This window comes from Giraffa tippelskirchi, chromosome 4 (genome assembly GCF_054371585.1).
Source record: "Giraffa tippelskirchi isolate mGirTip1 chromosome 4, T2T-mGirTip1v1.2.pri, whole genome shotgun sequence".
Lineage (NCBI taxonomy): Eukaryota > Metazoa > Chordata > Mammalia > Artiodactyla > Giraffidae > Giraffa > Giraffa tippelskirchi.
The window spans coordinates 205736821-205764613 of NC_137278.1; the positions used below are offsets into that span (position 1 = coordinate 205736821).

General features: G+C 42.2%; 1 protein-coding gene and 1 long non-coding RNA gene across 12 annotated transcripts; one reads left to right on the forward strand and one right to left on the reverse strand.

Moving 5' to 3' along the window:
• Position 1: 1 nt before the first annotated feature.
• Positions 2-2612, reverse strand: LOC145544708 (uncharacterized). Its single transcript, XR_014081589.1, has 2 exons — positions 2231-2612; positions 2-2030 (listed from the first exon to the last, which is right to left on the reverse strand). It is a non-coding gene; the product is annotated as an uncharacterized LOC145544708 (long non-coding RNA).
• Positions 2613-2750: 138 nt separating this feature from the next.
• On the forward strand, positions 2751-27743 carry WBP2NL (WBP2 N-terminal like). Of its 11 annotated transcripts, XM_081587741.1 has the most exons (12): positions 2751-2839; positions 3320-3484; positions 3646-3678; positions 6163-6324; positions 7244-7352; positions 7927-8068; positions 8225-8317; positions 11158-11268; positions 19055-19613; positions 23991-24097; positions 26170-26239; positions 27482-27743. In XM_081587741.1, exons 2-9 carry the CDS (start codon positions 3384-3386, stop codon positions 19546-19548), a joined length of 1245 nt encoding a protein of 414 aa, XP_081443867.1. In that variant the 5' UTR covers positions 2751-2839; positions 3320-3383; the 3' UTR covers positions 19549-19613; positions 23991-24097; positions 26170-26239; positions 27482-27743. The 11 variants fall into 11 exon arrangements, with proteins under 11 accessions (XP_081443867.1, XP_081443866.1, XP_081443871.1 ...); XM_081587740.1 differs by lacking the exon at positions 23991-24097 and having other exon boundaries at positions 3320-3678; XM_081587745.1 differs by lacking the exons at positions 6163-6324; positions 23991-24097.
• The last annotated feature ends 50 nt before the right edge of the window (positions 27744-27793 follow it).

A 27793-nucleotide genomic window follows, 5' to 3' on the forward strand; every position in this document is an offset into this window, starting at 1 on the left:
CTGTCTGAACTGTGTTTTATTTGTGCTCGTCAATCCTTGGCCAAATTAGCTATTACATCATCTCACTCGTGTAGAGGGTGAGACAGGACCATGTTGGTAAGAAGCAGACACAGAAATTAGAGATGGAAAAATTTTGTTCATCTTCATTTGGCAAGAAGTTGGTCGCCAGACATTATTCCCTGGAGTTTTGTATCCAAAATGAGTTATAGGTCTTTCACAGGACCTTGAGGGATGTGATACTCTGCGTAGCCTGTCCTTCCAATGGAAACAATGCTTATTTTCATTCAATTTCTGAGCCATCCTCCTTTTTCCAAAGGCATAAAACCAAATCTGTGAGAGGAGTGGATCCATCTTGCTAGAAACCTGCCTATTTTGCACTGGAGACTTTTTAAGAGTTAAGAATTTAAACTTAAAGCACTTGCTTTTCTCTTGTCCTTTTTGAACTTAAATCAGTCCTTCCTCTCTATGGGGTTCACACTCTCTTCTATAGTCGGCAAATAACACAACTCTACCTGCACATTATTTCTCTGAATTTGAATGTGACGACCATATGCAATTGTGTTTGGGTCCTCAACGTTCTGTTTGATGATCTCAAGGCATAAATGAATGGTGGGGGTCAAGACTAGAGGAAGCAGTCAGTAGGCTCTTGGGGTCATTCAAGTTAAATGATGAGGGCTAGAACTGGAGCCACAAGGAGATGGAGAAAAGTGAGAAGATTTGAGAGATAGTTTGGCAAACATAAAATATTACAGCTGAAAGAAACCTAAGAATTCTTCTAATTCTTCAAACAGATAAGGAAACAAGCCTAGGAAGCATGATCATCTTGCCCAAGGTTATATACTTAGTTAGCAATGCAGGACAGGACCTAGGGCTCAATGCGCGATGTTTTTTCCACTGCTTCACACCATTCCTATGGTCGTCATACTTAAAAATATATGTATATACATATATATTTCTGAAATCAGGATACATATTAACAACAGATGTCAGTTGATTTAGCAGCTTTTCCCCCTTAGAGTTACACTTTTTATAACTGTTGTTTAGTTGCTAAGTTGTATCTGACTCTTCACTACCCCATGGACTGTAGCCCCCCAGGCTCCTCTGTCCAGGGGATTTCCCAGGCAAGAATACTCACGTGGGTTGCCATTTCCTTCTCCAGGGGATCTTCCTGACCCAGTGATCAAACTAGTGTCTCCTGCTTGTCAGGCAGTCCTCTGAGCCACCTGAGAAGCCCCTGTTTTATAACTGACAACACCTTAAATTTAATGAAATATATGGTAGGTAATCCATATGTTTAAAGCTCAACGTTCAGAAAACTAAGATCATGGCATCTGGTCCCATCACTCCATGGGAAATAGATGGGGAAACAGTGGAAACAGTGTCAGACTTTACTTTTTTGGGCTCCAGAATCACTGCTGATGGTGACTGCAGCCATGAAATTAAAAGACGCTTACTCCTTGGAAGGAAGGTTATGGCCAACCTAGATAGCATGTTTAAAAGCAGAGACATTACTTTGCCAACAAAAGTCCGTCTAGTCAAGACTATGGTTTTTCCAGTGGTCATGTATGGATGTGAGAGTTGGACAGTGAAGAAAGCTGAGCGCCGCAGAATTGATGCTTTTGAACTGTGGTGTTGGAGAAGACTCTTGAGAGTCCCTTGGACTGCAAGGAGATCCAATCAATCCATCCTAAAAGAGATCAATCCTGGGTGTTCATTGGAAGGTCTGATGTTGAAGCTGAAGCTCCAATACTTTGGCCACCTCATGCGAAGGGTTGAGTCATTGGAAAAGACCCTAATGCTGGGTAGGATTGGGGGCGGGAGGAGAAGGGGACGACAGAGGATGAGATGGTTGGATGGCATCACCGACTCGATGAACATGGGTTTGGGTAGACTCCAGGAGTTGGTGATGGACAGGGAGGCCTGGCGTGCCGCAATTCATGGGGTCGCAGAGAGTCGGACACGACTGAGCGACTGAACTGAACTGAACTGAATCCAGATGTTAACATCCTTTTGTTGGAAAACCTCTGGTCCTATTGGTGAAGTTCAAGGAAATAAGAAAACATTTTAGTCTTAAAAGCAACTCTGATAAAATGTATCACCTGATCCTCACAATCACCCTTTGGAGGAGGCAGGGCAGGTATGATGGGAGACACAGAGACAAAAGGCTCTCTCCATGTTGGAGCTGGAACGGACTCACTCAGGGTCGAAATCCCCCCTTGGATTTCCTCACCCATCTCTTGCACCATTTCCTGGACGCTGCCTCACAAAAAATCGGCTCTGATTTCAGTCTTTCTCTGGGGGAAGAGAGTTCTGCTCGCCTCAGGAGAAATGAGGAATCATTTCGAACTCTTTCTCCAAAAGGCAACAGTTTTCTGACTCGGGTCAGGAAGGGTGTAGGAAAATCCCGCTTTTAATTTTGATTCCTGAGAGGACCAATTCAAGTCCATACTCGTGGGCAGCGGGGCAGCTAGGAAGGCGCGACAGAGCAGCGGCCAAGACTGCGTCTGGCTGTGGCGATCACCGCCTCATCCCTCACTCCTCGGCGCTCTGGGGGCGGAGCCAATCCCCTGGACACGCCCCCTTTCCCTCAGGGCTGTCTCAACCTTGACTCTGCCTGGTCCTCCGACCGAGGCCCCTCACGTGACCAGCCACCTGATTCACTCACTCCAGGTCCTTGCGCCATAATCTCCGCCCTCCCCTTCAGAACCCCACCCAACAGCTCGGCGCAGGCCCCGCCCCTTTCCATCTGCGGGGCCGCAGGAAGGGGCCTGGGCAGGATGGCAGTGAACCAGAGCCACACCGAGAGCCGTCGTGGGGCCCTCATCCCCTCTGGAGAAAGGTGCCTGAAAGGAAGCCTGTGGAACTGTCGAAGGGAGGAGAAGCCAGGAGAATTGGCAGCGGGCAAACTCTCAGTCAATCAGAGACTTTCCCGCCATTTTTGCGCTCACGAGCAAGCGTAGCTCTTCCCGGACCTTTAGGGCCGGCGCTGCCTCGCGGGTGTTCCGTATGTGAATGTGGTGGAGGCGGGAATAGGGGTGTCACACGTGTGAAGGGCACGTGCGCAGGGAGTGAGCTGCGTGCTGCCTCAGAAAAAAGTTGGAAGTGCAGTGGCAGGAAAGGAAAGTCACACCAACCCTTGGGGTGGCCTGCGGTGCCGTTAGGAGTGTGCTACCTTTGTAGAGTGAGGGCAACAAAGTCCCAGGCTTCTGGGAGGTAGAAGAGGCACGAGTGTGGATCTTTCTAGAAAGATCCTGAACTGGGGCCTCTCTTCACCCTCAGAACTTCAAAAAGCCCTCTCTCTTCTTCGCCCCCAACCAAGGAGACGACTGATCTTACTTTTTTGAAAAGAAGGGGACCAAAAGAAGACACGTCTGGGAAGAGTGATGTTTTCTCACCTCCCACGGTGGCCCTGGGGTTTGCACCCATGGCTTTGTGTGGTGCTAGCAGTGCCTGCCGCTCACCCGTTTCCTCCAGCCTCTGTCAGGTTCAGCCCAGAGTTGCCCATTTTTACTTCCCTACCCAATACCTCGGCCCCTGCTTCACTCCCCTCCTCAATCCCCTGCCCAGGCTGTTAGAGTCCTGTTCGAACTCCCCAACAGTTCTTGGATATGCTCTCTCTGCTCAGATTTGCCCTCGTTTTCCTAGCTGTGAGACTCTGAAGCCCAATGCAGTGCTCAGGTGAGGCAAAACACACCCAGATTACGTTGAATGCGTCTGTCAGGAAGATCCTTTAAGACAGTACATCATGCTGATGTCCAGATCTTTTTTTTCTATGCTCCCTTCCCCAGAATATTTTCTTGACAGATTTATACACTCTGTCAAGGCTGTACATTCTTCCTTGGTCCCAAAGGACCGCTGCTGTTTTGTTCAGTTTTCCTAGTAGTGAGATGATTGCCTACCATGCTGATGCCTTGCACACTGGCCTGGAGAACTGTGACCTGTGTGCCTGTGACTCTGTTCCAAGAAGCCACTTCTAATCTGGTGTTTGAGTGTCTTCTTATCTAGGCTACGGGTTTGTGTCTCTGCTTTTCTGTTTGTGTGCTGGAGGCAAGGAATGAAGCGTGGTCTTAAAAAAATTATAACATTGATTTTTTGTGAATTATCTTTGTGGAGTCCTTTCTGTGGTTGACCTTATCGGGGCACTGTTCTAAGGGCTTTATGGTTATAACTGCTTATCTGCAATGAGGATCAGTACTATTTTCCTCATTTCACAGGTGGAAAAACTGAAGCAAAAAGTAATTTGCTTAAAATCGTATGGTCAGGCATGTGGAAGAGCTCTGAATTTTGGTAGTGTGTATTCATGTCTCTACTCTGGCTGCCCCTCGAAAAGGATGAGGACTATGTCTCTGTTTTCTCCTCTGCAAACGAGGCTGTCAGTGCTCTAGCTTTTTGGATAGAAACTACTTTACAGAAATAGCTTGAGAGAGAGAAGATTGGTTATATTTTGACTTCTCCTGACTATTCACAATACGCAGTTAAGAAATTCATCACAGCTTGGCTGTGTTGTGTGGAGATTTTTTTTCTGATCCCAGCTGAAGAGTCATAATAAATGTATGAGCCAGACTGTACTGGTAAAAAGGAAGATACTGACTGAGTTTTGTTTTTTTTAAAAAATCCATATTCTAAAATGTGCAGGTAATACCATGTAGAAAAATTGGGAAACATTTAATTACCCCAAATTCTTACATTCAGTGCTTTTTATATTTTGATATGTATCCTTTTGCTTGTCCCCCTGTGGAAATACACACACCTTCCCCTATCAGACTGCTTTATAATTTGTTTTTCTCATTTACTGATGTATTGAGAATGCTTTGCAGTATTGGCATCTATTAATACATCATTATTTTCAGTGTCTGGTATTCCAATATGCAGACATTTTTGCTCAAGCCACTATCTGGGATAAGTCAGGTTTGTCATTGCTATAAACATTGCCACAGTGAATTTCTTAAAGATTTATTTTTGCTCACCTGTCAAAATGTTTCTTTCAGACATATTCCTGAAAGTGAAATTGTGGGGTCAGAAGACATAGACTTTTAAAAAAGTATTTATTTGTTCTTTATTTAAATATTTATTTTTATTTATTTGGCTGTGCCGAGTCTTGATTTTGGCACACAAACCTTTGCTGCAGCCTGTGGGATCTTTAGTTGTGGTGTGCAGGATCTAGTTCCTGGACCAGGAATTGAACCCAGGCTTCCTGCATTGGGAGCTCACAGTCTTAACTGCTGGACCACCAGGGAAGTCCCCAGAGGACATAGACTTTTTAAAAAAATTTTATATATTTATAATATAAAAATCCTTGTAAAAATATTTTAAAATATTACACATATTTTATATTTAACATATTTATAAATGGAAATATATTTATTGCAAAATCCCCCTACAGAATTGTATCAATTTACATTCCTTTTAATACTTTGTGTCCAATTTCACCTTGCCACCACTGAATGTTAATCTTTGATAGCTCTGCCAGTCTGATAGGCAAGGAAAGGAAAGTGAAGTCGCTCAGTCCAACTGTTTGCGACTCCATGGACTGTAGCTTACCAGGCTCCTCCATCCATGGAATTTTTCAAGCAAGAGTACTGGAGTGGGTTGCCATTTCTTTCTCCAGAGGATCTTCCCAACTCAGGGATCGAACCCAGGTCTCCCATGTTGCAGGCAGATGCTTTACCATCTGAGCCACCAGGGAAGCTAGTCTGATAATGGAATCCAAATAATGAAATCTTTTTTAAAAGTTTTATTGTTAATGAAATTATTTTTGTCTTATGGTTATCAACTATATATGTATTTGGTGAATTTTCTTAGTTCATAAATATCCTCCATTTTTTTGCTAATTTGTTCATCATTTTTGTGTGTGGTAAAAACACATAACAAAATTTACTATCTTAGCCATTAAAAAATAAAAATTGTATATAAAGTATATAACAATAATGTAATGTACATAGTGAAATGATTATTGCAGTCAAGTTAATTAACATTTCATTTCCTCAAATAATTACCTTTTTGTTTTAGTGTGATGAAAGCACTTCAAATTTACTCTCTTAGCATATTTCCAGTGTTCAATACAGAATTATTAGATATAGTCTTCACGCCTGCATATTAGATCTCTAGACTTATTCATCTTCAGTTCAGTTCAGTTCCTCAGTTGTGTCCTACTCTTTGCAGCCCCATGGACTACAACACGCCAGGCTTCCCTGACCATCAGCAACTCCCAGAGCTTGCTCAAACTCATGTCCATCAAGTCGGTGATGCCATCCAATCATCTCATCCTCTGTCGACCCCTTCTCATGCTGCCTTCAATCTTTCCCAGCATCAGGGTCTTTTCCAGTGAGTCAGTTCTTTGCATCAGGTGGCCAAACTATTGGAGCTTCAGCTTCAGCATCAGTCCTTCCAATGAATAATCAGGACTGATTTCCTTTAGGATTGACTAGTTGGATCTCCTTGTAGTCCAAGGAACTCTCAAGAGTCTTCTCCAACACCAGAGTTCAAAAGCATCAATTCTTTGGCACTCAGCTTTCTTTATGGTCCAAGTCTCATATCCATACATGACTAATGGAAAAACCAGAGCTTTGACTAGATGGACCTTTGTTGGCAAAGTAATGTCTCTGCTTTTTAATATGCTGTCTAGGTTGGTCATAGCTTTTCTTCCAAGGAGCAAGCATCTTTTAATTTCATGGCTGCAGTCACCATCGTGATTTTGGAGACCAAGAAAATAAAGTCTGTCACTGTTTCCATTATTCCCCTATTTGCCATAAAGTGACAGGACCAGACACCATGATCTTCGTTTTTTGAATATTGAATTTCAAGCCATCTTTTTCACTCTCCTCTTTCACTTTCATCAAGAGGCCGTTCAGTTCCTCTTCACTTTCTGTCATGAGGGTGGTGTTGGCTGCATATCTGAGGTTATTGACATTTCTTCCAGCATTCTTGATTCCAGCTTGTGCTGGAACTGAACAGCGTCTTGATGAAAGTGAAAGAGGAGAGTGAAAAAGATAGCTTGAAACTCAACATTCAAAAAATGATCATGGTGTCCAGTCCCACCACTTCACAAGTAACTGTGAGTTGTCAGAGAATAAGATCATTTCAATTCCTTTCTATTTTAATAAAATAGTAGCAGTAGCACCAGTAGCAGCAAATAACATTTATTAAAGTCTCCCTCCAGGCTAGAAACTGCCCCGAGAGCTTTGTTTGTATCATTTTTATATAACTCCTAAACCGTGTGCTGTCTGCCCTTTCTTTTCTGCAGTGTCTTGAAGCAGTGTGAGGATGTGGACCTCTCCTTCCTACAGAAGCCAGTGGAATCCTATCTCTTTAATGGTACAAAGAGAGGAACGTTGTTTCTCACTTCATACCGGGTAATTTCTCTCTTTTAATCTAATTTATTTTTCATTTTTTTTCACTGTGCTGGGTCTTCATTGCTATGTGCGGGCTTTTTCTAGTTGTGCCGAGTGGGGGTTACTCTGTAGTTGCGGTGCTCGGGCTTCTCATTGCAGTGGCTTCTCTTGTTCAGGAGCACAGGCTCTAGGGCACTCGGGCTCAGGAGTTGTGGCATACAGGCTTAGTTGCCCTGTGGCATGTGAAATCTTCTTGGGCTAGGAATTGAACCCATGTCCCCTGCATTGGCAGGCAGATTCCTAACCATTGAACCACCAGGAAAGTCCCATACCAGGTAATTTCTGCTTCTACTTTGATCTAATTAACTCTACGTTTGTTTCCCTTAAAACGGAGAGAGGTTAAACCTTGACTTTCAAAATGTTTTGAAACATTTCCACTTGGAGATTTTCCCTGTTGAAGAGTGATGGAAGAAAATCAGTGATGTTTCTCAATTAGGCCAGGATGCCAAAGCAGCCTTGACTTTAGAATTGCTCTTCTACGTTTCAACCCATGGACGAATTGCCTTCCTTTCCCAAAGTTTCTTTCTTCTCTTAGGTGGTCTTCGTGACTTCACACTTAGTCAATGACCCCATGCTTTCTTTTATGATGCCGTTTGGCCTGATGGGTGGCTGCACCATTGAACAACCAATTTTTGCCCCCAACTACATTAAAGGAACCATTCAGGCAGCTCCGGGTGGTAAGTGTCCCCCTCAGAAGTATATTTTTTCTCAAAAGCTTACAGAAAGTTTAAGATTCAGACTTCGCTGGGTCATGCTTCTCTCCATGTTTTTGGCAGTGCTTCTGTTACCAGTGTGCCAGCCTCTTAGTGAGTGTGTGCCATTTCTCCCCCCAGGTGGCTGGGAAGGACAAGCTGTTTTTAAGTTGTCCTTCAGGAAAGGAGGTGCCATCGAATTTGCCCAACTGATGGTAAAAGCTGCTTCTGCTGGTGAGCAATGCTGATAAAGATATCAAGCGCTTTGGGGTTTGGGGACCTGTATACTTGGAGTAGATCTGTTAACCAGTGAAGACTTCTGGCCTCTGTGGTCAGGACGTTGGTATTTGCCCATGTTGTTGTTGTTTAGTTGCTAAGCTGTGTCCAGCTTTTTTCAACCTCATGTACTGTGTAGCCTGCCAGGCTCCTCTGTCCATGGGATTTCCCAGGCAAGAATACTAGAGTGGGTTGCCATTTCCTTTTCCAGATTTCACATGTATTCAGTGGGTATTACCTGAGCCTACTGACTATGTACCAAGTACCCTACTACATGCTAAGAACAGAAGATTTAGTCCTTCCTTAACCTGAAGGAGTTCACAATCTAGTGGGAATTTACAGTCAGACACCCGAATGATTATGCCTGATAGTCTCTTGTCCATTTAAGTGCCTGTATCATTGAGTACTCTTGTTTTTGGTAGAGTTACCTTGGCTCTTCTTCCTCTGGCATGCCTTCTTGTCTTCTCTCTGGCTATACATTTGCTCTTCTTGGGTTTAATTCTCATTTTTCATGGGACTAAAGCATGGGAAGAGATACTGTCAAGTCTTGCAGCACTGATCTAATACATTTAGCAGAGGACTCTTTCAAACTTATAATACAAGTAATCTTTTAATTCAATGTAGCTTCACTTTATATCCCTCACTGTCTGAGTTTTTGTATTCCAATCCAACTGGACTTCTTTGCATCTTGCTCTCCCATCTCTGAGCCTTCAGGCTATTTGCTCTGTCTGGAATGCTCTTCCTCTTTCTCCCTTACTTTCCACCACCAACTCCAATCTAGTTGAGAATGAACACAGTCTAGTGGAAATAGACATATGCAAGAATAATACATTATCCTATCTTATGGTGGGGCTTCCCTGGTGGCTCAGAGGTAAAGAATCTGCTTGCAATGGAGGAAATACAGAAGTGGATTTGATCCCTGGGCTGGGAAGGTCCCCTGGAGAAGGAAATGGTAATCCACTCCAGTATTCTTGCCTTGGAAACCCCATGGACAGAGGAACCTGGTGGGCTACAGTCCATGGGGTCACAAAGAGTCGGACACAACTGAGCACATCCTACCCAGTTAAGATAATGCTAGCTATTGAAACAGATAAACCCCAAATTATCAGTGACTTAAGATAATGGTGGAGAAGGAAATGACAGCCCATTCCAGTATTCTTTCCTGGGAAATCCTATGGACAGAGGAGCCTGTCTGGCTACAGTCCATGGGGTCACAAAAAGTCAGATACAACTAAGCAACTAAATAAACAACAATAAGGTAATGGCTATTACTGCTTATATAAAGGCCAGTTGGAAACTTCTCTGACAGTTTGGTGGTTAAAATTTCCCCTTCCATTGCAGACAGTGTGAGTTCTATCCCTAGTCCGGAGTTCAGACCCCACATGCCTCGGGGCCAAAAAACCAAAGCATAAAACAGAAGCAGTATTGCAACGAATTCAATAAAGACTTTAAAAATGGCTCACATCAAAATAAATCTTAAAAAGAGGCTAATCAGCAGAGGTTAAAGGGACCTCTGTTCCACACAGCCCTTCAGGGACCCAAGGTAGTAGAGTCTCATCATTAACACATGGCTTCCACAGCCTCTTTGGGTGGCCAGCAGAGTGAGGAAGAGAGTAAAGATCTCACTTGGGAAGTTTTCATGGGCCAGGCGTGGAAGCTGTGTACATTGCTTCTGGTCATATGCCAGAAGCATATGTAAATATGGCTCTGAAAATATAATCCTCAGAATCTTTGAATATTACTTTGTAAAAAAAAAAAAAAGCTTTTCAGATATAATTAAGGATCTTGAGATGAGAGAATTACTGTAGATTACTCAAATACCATCAAATACTAACTACCATTAAAGTGTCCTTATAAAAGAGATGCAGAGGAGACCAGCAGAAGCTTTCTTTGGTAATGCCATTGTTGTTGTTCAGTCGGTAAGTCATGTCCGACGCTTTATGACCCCATGGATTGCAACATGCCAAGCTTCCCTGTCCTTCACTATCTCCCAGATTTTGCTCAAACTCATGCCCACTGAGTCAATGATGCCATCCAACCATCTCATCCTCTGTCTCTCCTTGTCCTCCTGCCCTCAATATTTCCCAGCATCAGGGTCTTTTCCAATGAGTCGTCTCTTCACATCAGGTGGCCAAAGTATTGGAGTGTCAGCTTCAGTATCAGTCCTTCCAATGCATATTCAGGGTTGATTTCCTTTAGGGTTGACGGGTTTGATCTCCTTGCTGTCCAAAGGACTCTCAATAGTCTTCTCCAGCATCACAGTTCAAAAACATCAATTCTTCAGTGCTCAGCCTTCTTTATGGCCCAACTCTCACATCCATACATGACGACTGGAAAAACCATAGCTTTGACTATATGGACCTTTGTCGGCAAAGTGATGTCTCTGCTTTTTAAAACACTGTCTAGGTTTGTCATAGCTTTTCTTCCAAAGAGCAAGCGTCTTAATTTCATGGCTGCAGTCACCACCTGCAGGGTACTGCCAGTATGTTGGCCTTTAATGGAGTTATCTTGACAGCTTGATAGAATCCTCACTTGAAAATTTTTTCTGAATCTCTATTATGGTGGGTGTTATGCTAGGCCTTCAATAAGCACAGGAAAATATACACAATCACTGCCTTCAGGAAGCATACAGTTGAGGTCAAGGACAGAGTATATTTTAAGTCTTGTATCTTGGGAGCATTGCCGGGCACACATGTAACATGTTGGTTAATACTCTGTTAATTATTTGGTTGACAGTTGCTGTGTATCTGTCTTAAAAGAATTAAAGAGCCCTTATTTTGCCAAATTTGTCTTCTCAGCTGCCAGAGGAATTCCACTTGGAAGTGTAAATTACTGGTTTGACACTTCAGGACTATACATAATTACTCTCCCAGGGGGTGCAGTGTGCTCCCCACAGACACCTTGTCCAGGTAAGGTATGGCAGGGAGGTTCTTCCTGGGAGGTAGAAAGGTGTGCCCAGGGCTCAGAGATCTAATCACTGATAACTTGCCTCCAATTCTGCTGCAGAAGAAGCAGCAGAGTTTTGGGGGTTGGAAAATAGTTGAGTCCATGATTCAAACCCGGTGGCAAGTCAGTAAGTGACCGGCTTTCCATTTCATGCTTTTTTGTTGTTGTTCAGTCACTCAGTCATGTCCTACTCTTTGCAACCCCATGGACTGCGGCACGCCAGGCTTCCCTGTCCTTCACCATCTCCCGGAGCTTGCTCAAGCTCATGTCCATTGAGTCGGTGATCCCATCCAACCATCTCGTCCTCTGTCATCTCCTTCTCCTCCTGCCTTCAATCTTCCCAGCATCAGAGTATATTCTATTGAGTTGGCTCTTCGCATCAGGTGGCCAAAGTATTGGAGTTTCAGCTTCAGCAGCAGTCCTTCCAATGAATATTCAAGATTGATCTCCTTTAGGATTGACTGGTTTGATCTCCTTGCAGTCGTAGGGACTCTCAAGAGTCTTCTCCAACACCACAGTTCAAAAGCATCAATTTCAGGTTTATTTTGATGTACAAATATGGAGGATATTGGGCAACTCTGATCAGTAGGAAGTCACTTGTGCTTACAACCTGAGCAGAAACATGTGCTCTTGCATACTTCCCCCTTCCTCTCTCACACAAGCACAGCCATCCTGCTTGTGCCACGCCCTTCATCCTCAATGAGGACGCCAATCCTCGGCTTTGTGACCTCTACCCTTTCCTGTAGCAGCTGTGTTTGTCCACAGTTGCTGAGCCATGTTCTCCAGAGATGCAGATCAGTGATTCTCAAATGTGGTTCACAGTCTGTGGGTGGACCACGAAAGGTCTCCTAAGAGGCTGCTAACAGACTCCCAGATGCAGGCCATTTTTGGGGTTTTCCTTGGAGCATGACATGCATGTCCATCAGCATTTAGTTTGTATACAACTGATGGGTAGTTCGGAGAAGGCAATGGCACCCCACTCCAGTACTCTTGCCTGGAAAATCCCATGGACGGAGGAGCCTGGTAGGCTACAGTCCATGGGGTCGCTAAGAGTCGGACACGACTGAGCGACTTCCCTTTCACTTTTCCCTTTCATGCACTGGAGAAGGAAATGGCAACCCACTCCAGTATTCTTGCCTGGAGAATCCTAGGGACGGCGGAGCCTGGTGGGCTGCCGTCTACAGGGTCGCACAGAGTTGGAAACGACTGAAGCGACTTAGCAGCAGCAGCAGCAGATGGGTAGTTATTTCTGGTCTTTATAGTTACCTTAATTTCTAAGTGTTAATCAACTGAAATTCAAAATTTTGAAGTAAGTATTGCTAAAGTTTTATAAAAATGTTTTTAAGTTGAAATTTGTATAACATACAATTAACCATTTTGAAACATAAAAATTCAATGGTATTTAGTGTATCACAATGCTGTGCAGCCATCAGCTCTCTCCAGTTTCTTTTTTTTTTTTTTTTTTTTTTTTTTTTTTTTTTTTTTTTTTTTAGCTCTCTCCAGTTTCAAAACTTTTCCAGGACTTCCCTGGCAGTCCAGTGGTTGACTCTGCCCTTTCACTTAAGGGGTGCAGGTTTGATCCCTGCTCAGGGAACTGAGATCCTGCATGCTATGCAGCACAGTCAAAAAGCAAACAAGCAAACAAAATGGAAAACTTTTCCATTACCCCATGAGAATACCCCATACACACGAAGTAATCATTCCTCGTTGTCCTCTCTCCTTTGTCTCTTGGTTTCCTCTAATCTGCTTTTTGTCTTTTTGGATTTGCCTGTTCTGTGTATATCACATAAAAGAAGCCAAGCAACATGTGACTTTGTGTTCAGCTTATCTCACTTAACATGATGTTTTCAAGGCTCGTCCAAGATGTAGCATGTATCAATACCTCACTTTTTGTGTCTGACTAGTGCTCCATTGTATATATCATAGTTTGTTTATTCATTCGTGCATTGATGCACATTTGGCTTGTTTCCACCTTTTGGTTATTATGAATAATAGCTGTTATAATCATTTGTATATAGGTTTCTCTGTAGACATAATTTTTCATTTCTCTTGAGTACATACTTAGGTTTGGAATCATTGGGTGATATGGTAATTCAATGTTTAACTTTTTTGAAAAACCACCAAACTCTTTTACCACAGTAACTGCAGTGTTTTTTTACTCTCACCAGCAAAGTACAAGTTCCTATCTCTCCATATCATTGTCAATGCTTGTTATTTTCCTTTCTTTTTGCTTGTTGTTTATATTAAAGTCATCCTAGTGAGGTGAGGTGATATCTCATTATAATTTTAATTTGCATTTTCTTAATGACCAATGGTATTGAACATCTTTTCATGTGCTTGTTGACCATTTGTGTATCTTCAAGTATCTATTGAAGAGATGTATCTATTCAAGTCCTTTCCCCATTTTTAAATATTTATTTATTTATTCATTTTTGGCCACACTATGTGTTTGTTGCTGCTCTTGGGCAGCAAGCAGGGGCTACTTTTTTTTGCATTGTGTTTCCTTGCAGGCTTCTCATTGCAGTGGCTTCTCTTGCTGCAGAGCATGGACCCTAGAGAGTGTGGGCTTCAGTAGTTGTGGTGCACAGGCCTAGTTGCTCTGCAGCATGTGGGATCTTCCTGGACCAGAGATTGAACCCATGTCACCTGCATTGGCAGGCAGATTCTTAACTGCTGGACCACCAGGGAAGCCTGAGTGTGGTGTTTAATTTCCAGAAATTTGTGAATTTTCTAGTTTTACTTCTGTTGTTGATTTATTAATGGTATGGACCTAACAGAAGCAGAAGATATTAAGAAGAGGTGGCAAGAATACACAGAAGAACTACACAAAAAAGATCTTCACGACCCAGATAATCACGATGGTGTGATCACTCACCTAGAGCCAGACATCCTGGAATGTGAAGTCAAGTGGGCCTTAGAAAGCATCACTACGAACAAAGCTAGTGGAGGTGATGGAATTCCAGTTGAGCTATTTCAAATCCTCAAAGGTGATGCTGTGAAAGTGCTGCACTCAATATGCCAGCAAATTTGGAAAACTCAGCAGTGGCCACAGGACTGGAAAAGGTCAGTTTTTGTTCCAATCCCAAAGAAAGTCAATGCCAAAGAATGCTCAAACTACTGCACAATTGCACTCATCTCACATGCTAGTAAAGTAATGCTCAAAATTCTCCAAGCCAGGCTTCAGCAATACGTGAACCGTGAACTTCCAGATGTTCAAGCTGGTTTTAGAAAAGGCAGAGGAACCAGAGATCAAATTGCCAATATCCGCTGGATCATCGAAAAAGCAAGAGAGTTCCAGAAAAAAAATCTATTTCTGCTTTATTGACTATGCCAAAGCCTTTGACTGTGTGGATCACAATAAACTGTGGAAAATTCTGAAAGAAATGGGAATACCAGACCATCTGACCTGTCTCTTGAGAAACCTGTATGCAGGTCAGGAAGCAACAGTTAGAACTGGACATGGAACAACAGACTGGTTCCAAATAGGAAAAGGAGTACGTCAAGGCTGTATATTGTCACCCTGCTTATTTAACTTATATGCAGAGTACATCGTGAGAAACGCTGGGCTGGAAGAAACACAAGCTGGAATCAAGATTGCCGGGAGAAATATCAACAACCTCAGATATGCGGATGACACCACCCTTATGGCAGAAAGTGAAGAAGAACTAAAGAGCCTCTTGATGAAGGTGAAGGAGGAGAGTGAAAAAGTTGGCTTAAAGCTCAACGTTCAGAAAACTAAGATCATGGCATCTGGTCCCATCACTCCATGGGAAATAGATGGGGAAACAGTGGAAACAGTGCCAGACTTTACTTTTTTGGGCTCCAGAATCACTGTTGATGGTGACTGCAGCCATGAAATTAAAAGACGCTTACTCCTTGGAAGGAAGGTTATGACCAACCTAGATAGCATGTTTAAAAGCAGAGACATTACTTTGCCAACAAAAGTCCGTCTAGTCAAGGCTATGGTTTTTCCAGTGGCCACGTATGGATGTGAGAGTTGGACGGTGAAGAAAGCTGAGCGCCGCAGAATTGATGCTTTTGAACTGTGGTGTTGGAGAAGACTCTTGAGAGTTTCTTGGACTGCAAGGAGATCCAATCAATCCATCCTAAAAGAGATCAATCCTGGGTGTTCATTGGAAGGTCTGATGTTGAAGCTGAAACTCCAATACTTTGGCCACCTCATGCGAAGGGTTGACTCATTGGAAAAGACCCTAATGCTGAGTAGGATTGGGGGTGGGAGGAGAAGGGGACGACAGAGGATGAGATGGTTGGATGGCATCACCGACTCGATGAACATGGGTTTGGGTAGACTCCGGGAGTTTGTGATGGACAGAGAGGCCTGGCGTGCTGCAATTCATGGGGTCGCAGAGAGTCGGACACGACTGAGCGACTGAACTGAACTGAACTGATTTATAAATTAATCCCTTTGTGATCAGAGAAGCTACTTTGTATGACATCTATCTTTTAAAATCTATCCAGACTTTATTTGTTACCTAGTATATGGTCTATTCTGAAAAATATCACACGTGTCCTTGAGAGTACCAGGGTCCCAGGTGGCACTAGTGGTAAAGAATCCGCCTACCAATGCAGGAGACATAAGAGATGTAGGTTCGGTCCCTGGGTCGGGAAGATCCCCTGGAGAACGAAATGGCAACCCACTCCAGTATTCTTGCCTGGAAAATTCCATGGGCAGAGGAGCCTGGTGGGCTACAGTCCATGGGATCACAAAGAGTTGACATGGCTCATCAACCGAGCATTTGAGAGTAATGTGTATTCTGTTGTTGGGTAGAGTGTCCTGTGTTTGTTAGATCCAGTTGGTTTGTTCCTCTTCTTCCTTATTTATCTTCTCTCTGGTTGTTCTATCCATCAGTGTGAGTGAGGGATATTGAAATCTTCAAATATTACTGTAAAACTGCTTCTTCCTTCAATTCTGTCAGTTTTTGCTTCATATATGTGATGGTCTGTTATCAGCTGTGTAAATGTTTGTAATTGTTATATTCTTTGGCTGTATATATGATGTGATATTTTATTAATATGTAATTTTCTTCTTTATCTCTTAATCTTTTTGATGTAAAGTCTATCTTGTCTGATATTAGTATAGTTACTTTTGCTCTCTTTTGGTTACTATTTACATGGAATATCTTTTTTCATCCTTTACTTTCAATTTATTTATGTCTTTGTATCTAGAACAAGTCTCTTAAACACATAGCATGTAGTTGAATCATGAATTTTCATTCATCCTACCAATCTCTGTCTTTTGATTGGGGAATTTAATCCATTTGCATTTCAAGTAATTACTGATGATGGGAGCCTTACTTCTACTGTTTTACTATTTGGTTTTTATATGCCTTATAGCTTTTTTGTCCCTCGTTTTCTGCATCACTGTCTTCTTTTGTATTTAGTTGATTTTTTGATAGTGAAAAGTTTGAATTCCTTTCTCATTTCCTTTTGTTTATATTTTATAGCTTTCTTTTTTTGGTGTGACTACCATGGAGGTTACATTAAACATCCTAAAGTTATAACTCTGATTTGAATTTTACAATCTTAACTTCAATAACATACAAATATTCTGTACCTTTACAAGCCCTCCATCTCACTCCTTTCAGTTGATATCACAAAATTATATCTCTATACATTGTGTCCCCAAAGACATAATCTAATATTTCCTTTAAATGCATTTGTCTCTTAAGTTATGTAGAAAACAAAAATGAAATTACAAACCTTTGTTATAATAATATTGACTTTTATAATTGCTCAGTGATTTACCTTTATTGAGATATTTGTTTCTTCATATGGCTTCAAATTATTATCTAGTGTCCTTTCATTTGACTCCCTTAAGCATTTCTTGCAAGACAAGTCTAGTTGTAATCAACTCCCTCAGGTTTTGTTTATCTGGAAACATCTTACTGTCTTTCTCTAGCTGAAAGGAGTTTGGCCAGATATAAGATTCTTGTTGGATAGTTTATTTCTGGCCTCCAACATTCCTGAAGAGAAATCTGCTAATCTTCTTACTGAGGATCTCTTGTATGTGATTATTCACTTCCCTCTTGCTGCTGTCAAGATTCTCTTTTTTGCAAGTTTGACTGTAATGTGTCCGTGTGGATCTCTTTGAGTTCATCTTATTTGGAGTTTATTGAGCTTCTTGGATGTTTATATTCATGTGTTTCATCAGATTTGAGAAGTTTTCAGTCATTATTTTTTCAAATACTTTCTCTACATCTTTCTCTCTTCTTTTTCTGAAACTTTCACAATGTATATGTTGGTCCCCTTGGTAGTGTCCCACTGGTCCCTTGGGCTCTGTTCACTTTTCTTCAGTCTTTTTCTTTCTATTCCTCTCTATCTACAGTTTTTATTGTTCTGTATTCAGGTTTACTGATTCTTTCTTCTGCCTATTCAAATATGAATTTGAATCCCTCTAGTGAATTTTTCATTTCAGTTATTGTACTTTTCAGCTCCAGGATTTTGTTTGTTTTGGTTTCCTGTTATGTTTTCTATCTCTTTATTGCTGTTTCTATTTTGTTCATATATCACTTTTCTTGACTTTATATACATTTTTCCTTTTGTTCTTTGAGCATCTTAATGACGATTCTTTTAATTTTTTTTCTAGATAGCTTAAATATGGATTATAGAAAAGTAACTTGACAGTTATCCATTCACATTGACACAGTTAAATCATTTTGGGAATGTAGCCAAGGAAATAAATAAAACCCATGTTTATTATAATATTAATTGGAGGGACTTCCCTGGTGGCACAGTGGAAAAGAATCTGCCTGCCAATGCAGGGGACGCAGGTTCAATCCCTGGTCCAGGAAGATTCCACATGCCACAGAATAACTAAGCCATGCTCTAGAGCCAGAGCACCACAGCTACTGAGCCCGTGTGACACAACTACTGCAGCCCACATGCCTAGAGCCCAGGCTCTGCCAACAAGAGAAGCCACCACAGTGAGAAGCCCGCACACCACAGCGAAGAGCAGCCCCTGCTCATGGCAACTACAGAAAGGCCCCGCAAAACCACAAAGGCCCAGTGCGGCCAAAAGTAAATAAATAAATACTTTAAAAAAATATATATATTAATTGGAAAGTTGGAAGCAACATAACTCTCTGACAATCAGGTAGCACTTATCATAAGTAGCATTTATCCATATGATAAAATATTGTCCAGATTTTAATTTGTGAAATACATTAATGATATAAAGAACTTTCTTGGCAGTTCAGTGGTTAGGACTTGGCATTTTCATTGCTGAGGGCCAGATTCAATCCCTGGTTGGGAAACTAAGATCCCACAAGCCATGCAGAGCAGCCAGGAAAAAAAGAAAAAATAATATAAAGAACATTCTCACAATGTCAAGTAAAAAGAGCCAGATTTTTAAAAATTGTGTGATTGTCATAATCATGACTGTATAAAAAATATTAACAGAGATCCTACCTATAAATATACCAAAATAATAAGTTTTTGTCTTTGATGATGGAATTATAGATGACTTTTAAAAATTTATCTCTTCTCTATTTCCCAAATACATATTCCTCATTGAGCATTTTTTTTTTATGATCAAAACAAACTTTACTGAGTTAAGTGTGTATCTGTGTACAACTATTAGTATATAGAGATTTAACTATAGGTTATTTTCATGTTAATTTGAATTCTTCCACAACAGGAAATGTTAAAACATCCAACTTATCTGCCACTTCCTTACTTATTCCTTGTCTGCTCTAAAAAATGAGTAACTGATTTTTTTTTCCTTCTCAGCATATCCAGTTGTGATCTATGGACCCCCACCACCAGGATATGGAGCCCAACCAGGGGAATATGGAACTCCACCAGAAGGATATGGAGCCCAACTAGGGGGATATGGAGCCCCACCTGGGGGATATGGAGCCCCTCCTGGGGGATATGGAGCCCCTCCTGCGGGATATGGAGTCCCACCTGGGGGATATGGAGCCCCACCTGGGGGATATGGAGTCCCACCTGCGGGATATGGAGCCCCACCTGGGGGATATGGACCCCCACCTGGGGGATATGGAGCCCCTCCTGGGGGATATGGTGCCCCACCTGGGGGATATGGAGCCCCACCTGCGGGATATGGAGCCCCACCAGCTGGAAATGAAACCCTACCCCCGGCATATGAAGCTCCATCTGCTGGAAATACAGCTGCCTCTCACAAATCTGTGGCAGCTGAGCAGGAGACTTCTCTTCCTTCTACCTCATCTTCTCAGGTCCATTTACCACCTTCTCAGAGTTAAACCTTGAAGACTCATCAAGCAAAGGGCACCCTAAAACTGAAGTCACAGTAAGAAGGAAGACTCAGGTAGGTGGTTGAAGTCCCATCCCAGGTAGTTGTCATACCCTGTGGAAGCACAACCTTGGAAGATGAAGCTTTACTTCCATGCCTAGATTTTAGAGGCCAAGTCAGCTCTTGATTGGGCTTCCCTGGTGGCTCAGTTGGTAAAGAATCTGCCTGCAATGCAGGAGATGCAGGTTTGATCCCTAGATCAGGAAGATCCCCTGAGAGAAGGAAATGGCAACCCACTCCAGTATGCTTGCCTGCGAAATCCCATGGACAGAGGAGCCTGGCAGGCTACAGTCCATGGGGTTGCAAAGAGTCAGACACGACTTGGTGACTAAACCACAACCACCAACTCTTGATTAGATGGGCTAAAGGAGAAGTACATTTGTACAGCTAATTCTCCAACAATTTGGTTGACATTGGCTGCATTTTTTTTATTACATTTTTTTAAACATGGCTTGAGTCAGTTTGGAAAAACTGTTCTGCATTTCCACCACCACCCCCAACCCAAGAAATATCCATTATGCTAAGTTTGCTAGGAACTAAGATATATGTTAAAAATACCAAGTTGAGGGATCTTCCTAGAGATCCAGTAGTTAAGACTAAATGTTTCCAATGCAAAGGGCATGGGTTCTATCCCTGGTTGGGAAACTAAGATCCCACATGCCATGTGGCATGGCCAAAAATTTTTTAAAAATCAAGTTGAACACTTATTTTTCTTTTTTTTTTTCTTCACTCTCCAAAGTTGTAGAAGTAAACTTATTTGAAGCAACAAACATCCGACATAAATAATAAAAACATGTGTTGCATAACTCCCCCCTGAACACTTATTTTTCATAGCATTATTTATATTAGTGAAAGGATATAACAACTTAAATTTTCAGTAGTAAGAGAGAATTTCGCAAATTATACAATGAAATTTTGTGCAGCCATTGAAAATGATATCTAAAGATATCTAAAGACTTCTTTAAGAAGTCCAAAACCAATGAAGCAATAAAGGAAAACGGTGATAATTTGACTATATCAAAACTTTAAACTTCTGTATGACCAAAGTTAGAAGATAGGCAATAGACTAGGAGGAACTAATTGCCAACATATATATTAAACAAAATATTTGTAGTCAAAATATAAGAAGAACTTTACAAATCAACTCAAAAGAAAATATGGACAAAAGATGTGAATTCTCAATTAACTGAAGTAATAGCCTCAAGAAACATTTGAGGACTTCCTTGGTGGCACAGTGGATAGGAATCCACCTTCGAATGCAGGGGACATGGGTTCAGTCCCTGGTTTGGGAAGATTCCACATGCCAAGGAGCATGAAAAGATGTTGAACTTGACTTGTGTTAGATAAATGAAGCTTGAAATGAGAAACAATTTTTATCTCTAAAGATTCAGAAGCATTAAAAAGATTGAGACAGTAGATGAGGTCACTTCCACCTTGAGACTTTTTCCATGCTCCTTGTTACAAACTGCTTGTGAGTGGCATCCATCCAAGTGAGAAACTGGTGTAGGCTGCTGTGGAAATCACTGTGCAAAGGTAGCCCCAGCTGGCAAGGGATGGTCTGGGTTTCTGGACTCTGTATTTTTCTAGTAAAGGAACTCAGATCTTGCAGGTCTAAAACCATGGCTCATGGACCAATAACATTCAGGTATGTGGCCATAGAGTTGTTTCAGCATGAGATGGAATTTCTCAACCCTGTTCCAAAGTTGTACTGCAGTGAGAACTATAGTAACTTGGTCTCACTGGGCCATCCCATTTCTTTTTAAAATGTTTATTTATTTGGCTATGCCAAGTCTTAGTTTTGGCATGTGGAATATAGTTCCTTGACCAGGGTTTGAACCTGGGGCCTCTGCACTGAGAGTGTGGAGTCTCAGCCATTGCAGCACCAGGGAAGGATCCCCAAGTACCTTTTAAAAGTTAAAATATTTCTACTCTTGATTTAGCAGCTTCACTCAATATCCATCCCTAAGAAAAGGAAAGATATCCCCATTTGAATGCAGAGTTCCAAAGAATAGCAAGGAGAGATAAGAAAGCCTTCCTCAGTGATCAATGCAAAGAAATAGAGGAAAACAATAGAATGGGAAAGACTAGAGATCTCTTCAAGAAAATTAGAGATACCAAGGGAACATGTCATGCAAAGATGTGCGCAATAAAGGACAGAAATGATATGGACCTAACAGAAGCGAAGATACTAAGAAGAGGTGGCAAGAATATACAGAAGAACTATACAAAAAAGATCTTCATGACCCAGATAACCACGATAGTGTGGTCATTCACCTAGAGCCAGACATCCTGGAATGTGAAGTCAAATGGGCCTTAGGAAGCATCACTACAAACAAAGCTAGTGGAAGTGATGGAATTCCAGTTGAGCTATTTCAAATCCTAACAGATGATGTTGTGAAAGTGCTGCACTCAATATGCCAGCAAATTTGGAAAACTCAGCAGTGGTCACAGGACTGGAAAAGGTCAGTTTTCATCCCAATCCCAAAGAAAGGCAATGCCTAAGAATGCTCAAGCTACTGCACAATTGCACTCATCTCACACGCTAGCAAAATGATGCTCAAAATTCTCCAAGAAGGCTTCAACAGTATGTGAGCCGTGAAATTCCAGATGTTCAAGCTGGATTTAGAAAGGGCAGAGGAACCAGAGATCAAATTGCCAACATCCACTGGATCATCAAAAAAGCATGAGCGTTTTAGAAAACATCTATTTCTGCTTTATTTACTATGCCAAAGCCTTTGACTGTGTGGATCACAACAAACTGTGGAAAATTCTGAAAGAGATGGGAATACCAGACCATCTGACCTGCCTCCTGAGAAATCTGTATGCAGGTCAAGAAGCAACAGTTAGAATAGGACATGGAACAACAGACTGGTTCCAAATCAGGAAAGGAGTACATCAAGGCTGTATATTGTCACCCTGCTTATTTAACTTATATGCAGAGTACATCATGAGAAATGCCATGCTGGATGAAGCACAAGCTGAAATCAAGACTGCTGGAGAAATATCAATAACCTCATACATGCAGATGACATCACCCTTATGGCAGAAAGTGAAGAAGAACTAAAGAGCCTCTTGATGAAAGTGAAAGAGGAGAGTGAAAAAGTTGGCTTAAAGCTCAACATTCAGAAAACTAAGATCATGGCACCCAGTTCCATAACTTCATGCCAAATAGATGGAGAAACAATGGAAACAGTAACAGACTTTATTTGGGGGGCTCCAAAATCACTGCAGATGGTGACTGCACCCATGAAATTAAAAGACGCTTACTCCTTGAATGAAAAGTTATGACCAACCTAGACAGCATATTAAAAAGCAGAGACATCACTTTGCCAACGAAGGTCTGTCTAGCCAAAGCTCTGGTTTTTCCAGTAGTCATGTATGGATGTGAGAGTTGGACTATAAAGAAAGCTGAGTGCCAAAGAATTGATGCTTTTGAACTGTGGTGTTGGTGAAGACTCTTGAGAGTCCGCTGGACTGAAAGGAGATCGAACTAGTCAATCCTAAAGGAAATCAACCCTGAATATTCATTGGAAGCACTGATGCTGAAACTGAAACTCCAATACTTTGGCCACCTGATGGGAAGAGCTGAGTCCTTGGAAAAGACCCTGATGCTGGGAAAGATTGAAGGCAGGAGGAGAAGGGGAAGACAGAGGATGAGATGATTGGGTGGCATCACCGACTCGATGGACATGAATTTGAGTAAGCTTGGGAGTTGTTGATGGACAGGGAGGCCTGGTGTGCTGCAGCCCATGAGGTCGCAAAGAGTCGGACATGGCTGAGCGACTGAACTGAAGAAATACTTGCACATGTGCACAAAGTTGTCTGTGGGAGGATTTCATTACATTCAAAGTTTCTAATGGCAGCAAATTAGAAATATCCTATATGTCTGTTACTAGTAAATATTAAATAAACTATTCTATGTCCAGGCTATGGCATGGACCAGTGGTTAAGGCTCTGTGCTTTCACTGCAGGGGGCATGGGTTTGATCCCTGGTCAGGGAAATAAGCTCCTGCATGCCACTCAGCCAAAAAAATAAATAAATAATTTCTTGAACTGAATAAAAATGAAAATACAGCATACCAAATTAAAAATTTATATGGGGAAAGTAATAACTTTGTAAAATAAAAGAAGATATAGAGGGCAGCTGGCTGCTGCTCTTCCTATTTAAGTTACCAGCATTGAGTCATGTATGAGTCTAGGAAACTGGAATGTCAGTAGCACAAGGGAATGTCAATAGCACTGCCAGTATGCCCAGACTGGCACATTATGCTCCTTAGGATTGAAGGCCCTGCATGATCTGGCCATTCCAGTGACCTCTCCAGCCGAGTGATCCAGCAGAGCATGACCTTTGCCTCTTCCTTCCTCTCTGCATGTTCTACTCATCTTTCAAAGGAGCCCAGAAGAGCTTTTTCTGAACTCCCCTTCTAGGATAATCGGGCTTCCTTGATGGCTCAGCGGTAAAGAATCCACCTGCAGTACAGGAGATACAAGAGACACAGGTTCAATCCCTGGGTTGGGAAGATCTCCTGGGGTAGGAAATGGCAACCCACTCCAATGTTCTGCCTGGGAAATCCCGTGAACAGAGGATTCTGGATGACTAGAGTCCATAGGGTCGCAAAGAGTTGGCACTTGCACACACACACACACACACACACACACACACACATGCCCTCCAGGATAATTGCCCTTCTGCTGAATTTTACTGTAATCCTGGAGTGTTTCTCGTGAAATACCATGCCAATCTTATTGGGATCGTTTGTGTCCTCATCTCCTCCATAACCTGTGAGGTCCTTGAAAGCAGAGCCTGTATCTCATTGCAGGGGCCCCTAGCAGAAGGCACAGCATAGAGTGGGTGAGTAAACATTCCTAGAGTGAATAAAGACATGAATAAATTGTGTTTCTTGATTTATGATATACACATACAACACATTCATACCTCCCTGAGTTCTGGTCATCAACTGAAGATTATAATTTGCAGAATCAGTTTTGCTTGGCAGACAGGATTAAAAATTAAAATTTCAGGGACTTCCCTGGTGGCCCAGTGCAGTGACTAAGATTCCAGGCACCTAATGCAGAGGGCTCAGGTTCCATCCCTGGTTGGAGAACCAGATCCCACATGCCGCAAATAAGAGTTCTCATGTCACAACTAATGATCCTACATGACACAGTGAAGATCAAAGATCTTGCATGCCTCCACTAAGACCCGGTGCAGCCAAATCAATAAATATTTTTTAAAAAGAAATTAAAATTTCAGACTTTGTAACAAGTGTTGGTGAGAATGTGAAGAAAAGGGAACCTCCGTAAACTATTCGTGGGAATATAAATTGGTGCAGCCACTGTAGAAAACCATATGGAGTGTCCTCAAAACACTAAAAGTAGAACTACCATATGATCCAGCAATTTCACTCCTGGAATTTCATTATCTGAAGAAAACGAAAACACTATTTCATAAATATACATATACACCAGTGTTCATAGTAGCATTATTTACAATAGCCAAGATATGGAAGCAACCTAAGTGTCAATCAACAGATGAATGAATAAAAAGGATGTGATACACACACACACACAATGGAATACTACCCAACCATAATAAAGGATGAAATGTTGCCATTTGCAACAACGTGGATGGACCTGGAGGATATTATACTAAGTGAATTAGGTCAGACAAAGACAAATACTATATGATATCACTTATAGGTGGAATCTAAAAGATAAAACAAAAATATAAAACAAAGTAGTGAATATAACGAAGAAAGAAACAGACTCACAGATATAGTGAACAAACTAGCGGTTATCACTCGGGAGAGGGAAGGGGAGGGGGCAAGATAAGGGTAGGGTTCATACTACTATGTATAAAATAAACTACAAGGATATACTGTACAGCACAGAGAATTTAGCCAATATTTTATCATAACTATAAATGGCATATAATCTTCTTTTTTTCTTGGCTGTGCTGCACGTCTTGTGGGATCTTAATTCCCCGACAAGGGATTAAACCAGGGCCCTGGCCTTCAAAGTGCCAAGTTCTAACTACTGGACCACCAGGGAATTCCCAAATGGAGTATAATCTTTAAAAATTGTGAATCACTGTTGTACCCCTGAAACATATAATATTGTAAATCAACTATACCCCAATTAAAAATTAGTAAATAAACTGACAGACAAAAAAATTATTTTTTCAGATTTTGGAGAAAGCTGTTCCCTCTCTAGCTGACTGGGCCAAACAGTCCTGAAGGCATGATGCATTTCCCTCCTTCCTATCTCACAGCCATAGTTTGTATGGTTCCTACTGGCCTAAGCCACCACTGGTGAGGTGGTCCTATAGAACTCATCTGGTGTTTGAAGATGACCTAATGAGGTGCCAGGCATGTGCTAAAGCACTTCAGAACTGTATCTCACCATAACAATCCAGTGAGGTGTTACTGTCTCATGTTACTGCTAAGCACAATGAAGCTTGGAGACCTTAGGAAACCAAAGAATCCCGATTGTTGAGCAGTGGAGGCAGGACATGGGACCCTAACCTCTGACTTGGGAACTGCTCTTTGAGCATCTCCTTTTCATCCCACAGGTGCCAAGCGGTAGGAGGTGTTCATGTGCAAGCAGTGGCCTGATCTTCTCCACACACCTGTGAGGTCCTGGTGAGCTGAGTCCCTTTCCCTGCTGCAGACTTGATCAGAGGGCTTAGAAAATCGAGTGTGTCAGAGGTGGTTTAGCAGGTCAAAGGAGGGCTCAGATTTCTCACGGGACCAGAGGACTGGTTCCAGATCTGTGGCTGCCATGTAACTGAGAGCTGAGAGTGTGAGGTCAACTGCCCCTGAGTCAGCTCAACTAGCCTAGGAAAAAGAGAATCCCGAGATCTTTGGCTGTTCACTGCCTCATGCCCTCCTGCCCTCATCACAGCCTCAGAGCTGAAGGCTCTGGTGCATTAATTGTCTCTGTGATGGCCCTGAGTAACGGGTACTTATAACAGATGGAAGGTGAAGAGTTTGAGAGGCAGTAATTATATCAATTAGACAGAATGGTTATTAACTATCTCTCCATGCCTAGCATCCTGACAGGCACTTCACATGCATAATCTGGTGAGGTGGGTGCTTGGACTCCAATCTCATAAATGAAGAAACTGCGGTTGAGGGAGAAGCAAATTGCCAAAGGCCCACAGCCGGCTAATAACCAAAAGGGCGGGATCTGAACTTGGGTTTCCCTTTTCATTCACACGCTCGTTTGTTGAGTGCTTTTTGTGTGCCATTTCTGTGAGCTTTGGTGGTGGTGGTTTAGTCGCTATATCGTGTCTGACTCTTGCAACCCCATGGACTGTAGCCCGCCAGGCTCCTCTGCCTACGGGATTTCCCAGGCAAGAATACTGGAGTGGGTGGCTATTTCCTTCTTCAGGGGATCTTCCCAACCCAGGGATCCAAGCCGAGTCTCCTATATTGCAGGCAGATTCCTTACCACTGAGCCAGCAGGGAAGCCTTCTGTGTGCTTTGTGTTCAACAAAATGAACGAAAATTCCTGCTCTTATGGAGCTAACATTCTAGTGATACTAAAACACTGTCTATATGTATATATACTATATGTATTATATATTATATAATGTGATGATATAACTAGGCATATCATACTCAAACTGCAGAAAAGGCAAAGACAGAGAACTTATTGAGAGCTGTGAAAAATATAGACCAAAGTAAGGGAGACTGGGAACCCTGGGGGTTGGCAGAGGGAGCAGATTGTACCTTGTTGAGAAGGTGACATTTCAGTAACGATATGAAGGGTGAAGAAGATGAGGGAGGTGGCCATGCAGATATCTGGGGAAGAGTACCTGAGGTAGAGGGAACAGCTAGTGCAAAGGCAGCTTAATTCCAGGTGCCTTCGCTTATACCTAGTGCCTCAAAACATTGATGAAGGTGAGAAGACGACTCCTGTTCTCAAGGAAGGAAGATGCTTGAAAACAGACTGCAAGCCAACTAGAGTGAGAGAGATGGGATCCGGCACATAAAACAGCTTGAAGATGGAGACTGACTCTCTTTAGAAAACAGGCCTTCTTCCTGCCTCTGACCTGAGCAGAAAAGAGAAGTTGCTGGAACCAAAGAGGCTAGGGTCACCCTGCTTAGACACCCTCGATTAAAGCCTGCTTGCTGTTGCATACCTTGGCTGTGGCCCTGGCTCTCTCTGTTTCTGAGGGCATCTCTGACATG

Bases quoted from the DNA above. Each gene is read 5' to 3' on its own strand.
- WBP2NL (XM_081587740.1), top strand. From the start codon at position 3,425: ATGGCTTTGTGTGGTGCTAGCAGTGCCTGCCGCTCACCCGTTTCCTCC. The intron at 7,353-7,926 runs GTAATTTCTCTC...TTCTTCTCTTAG, and splicing joins TGTTTCTCACTTCATACCGG to GTGGTCTTCGTGACTTCACA. The intron at 11,269-19,054 runs GTAAGGTATGGC...TTTCCTTCTCAG, and splicing joins CCCACAGACACCTTGTCCAG to CATATCCAGTTGTGATCTAT.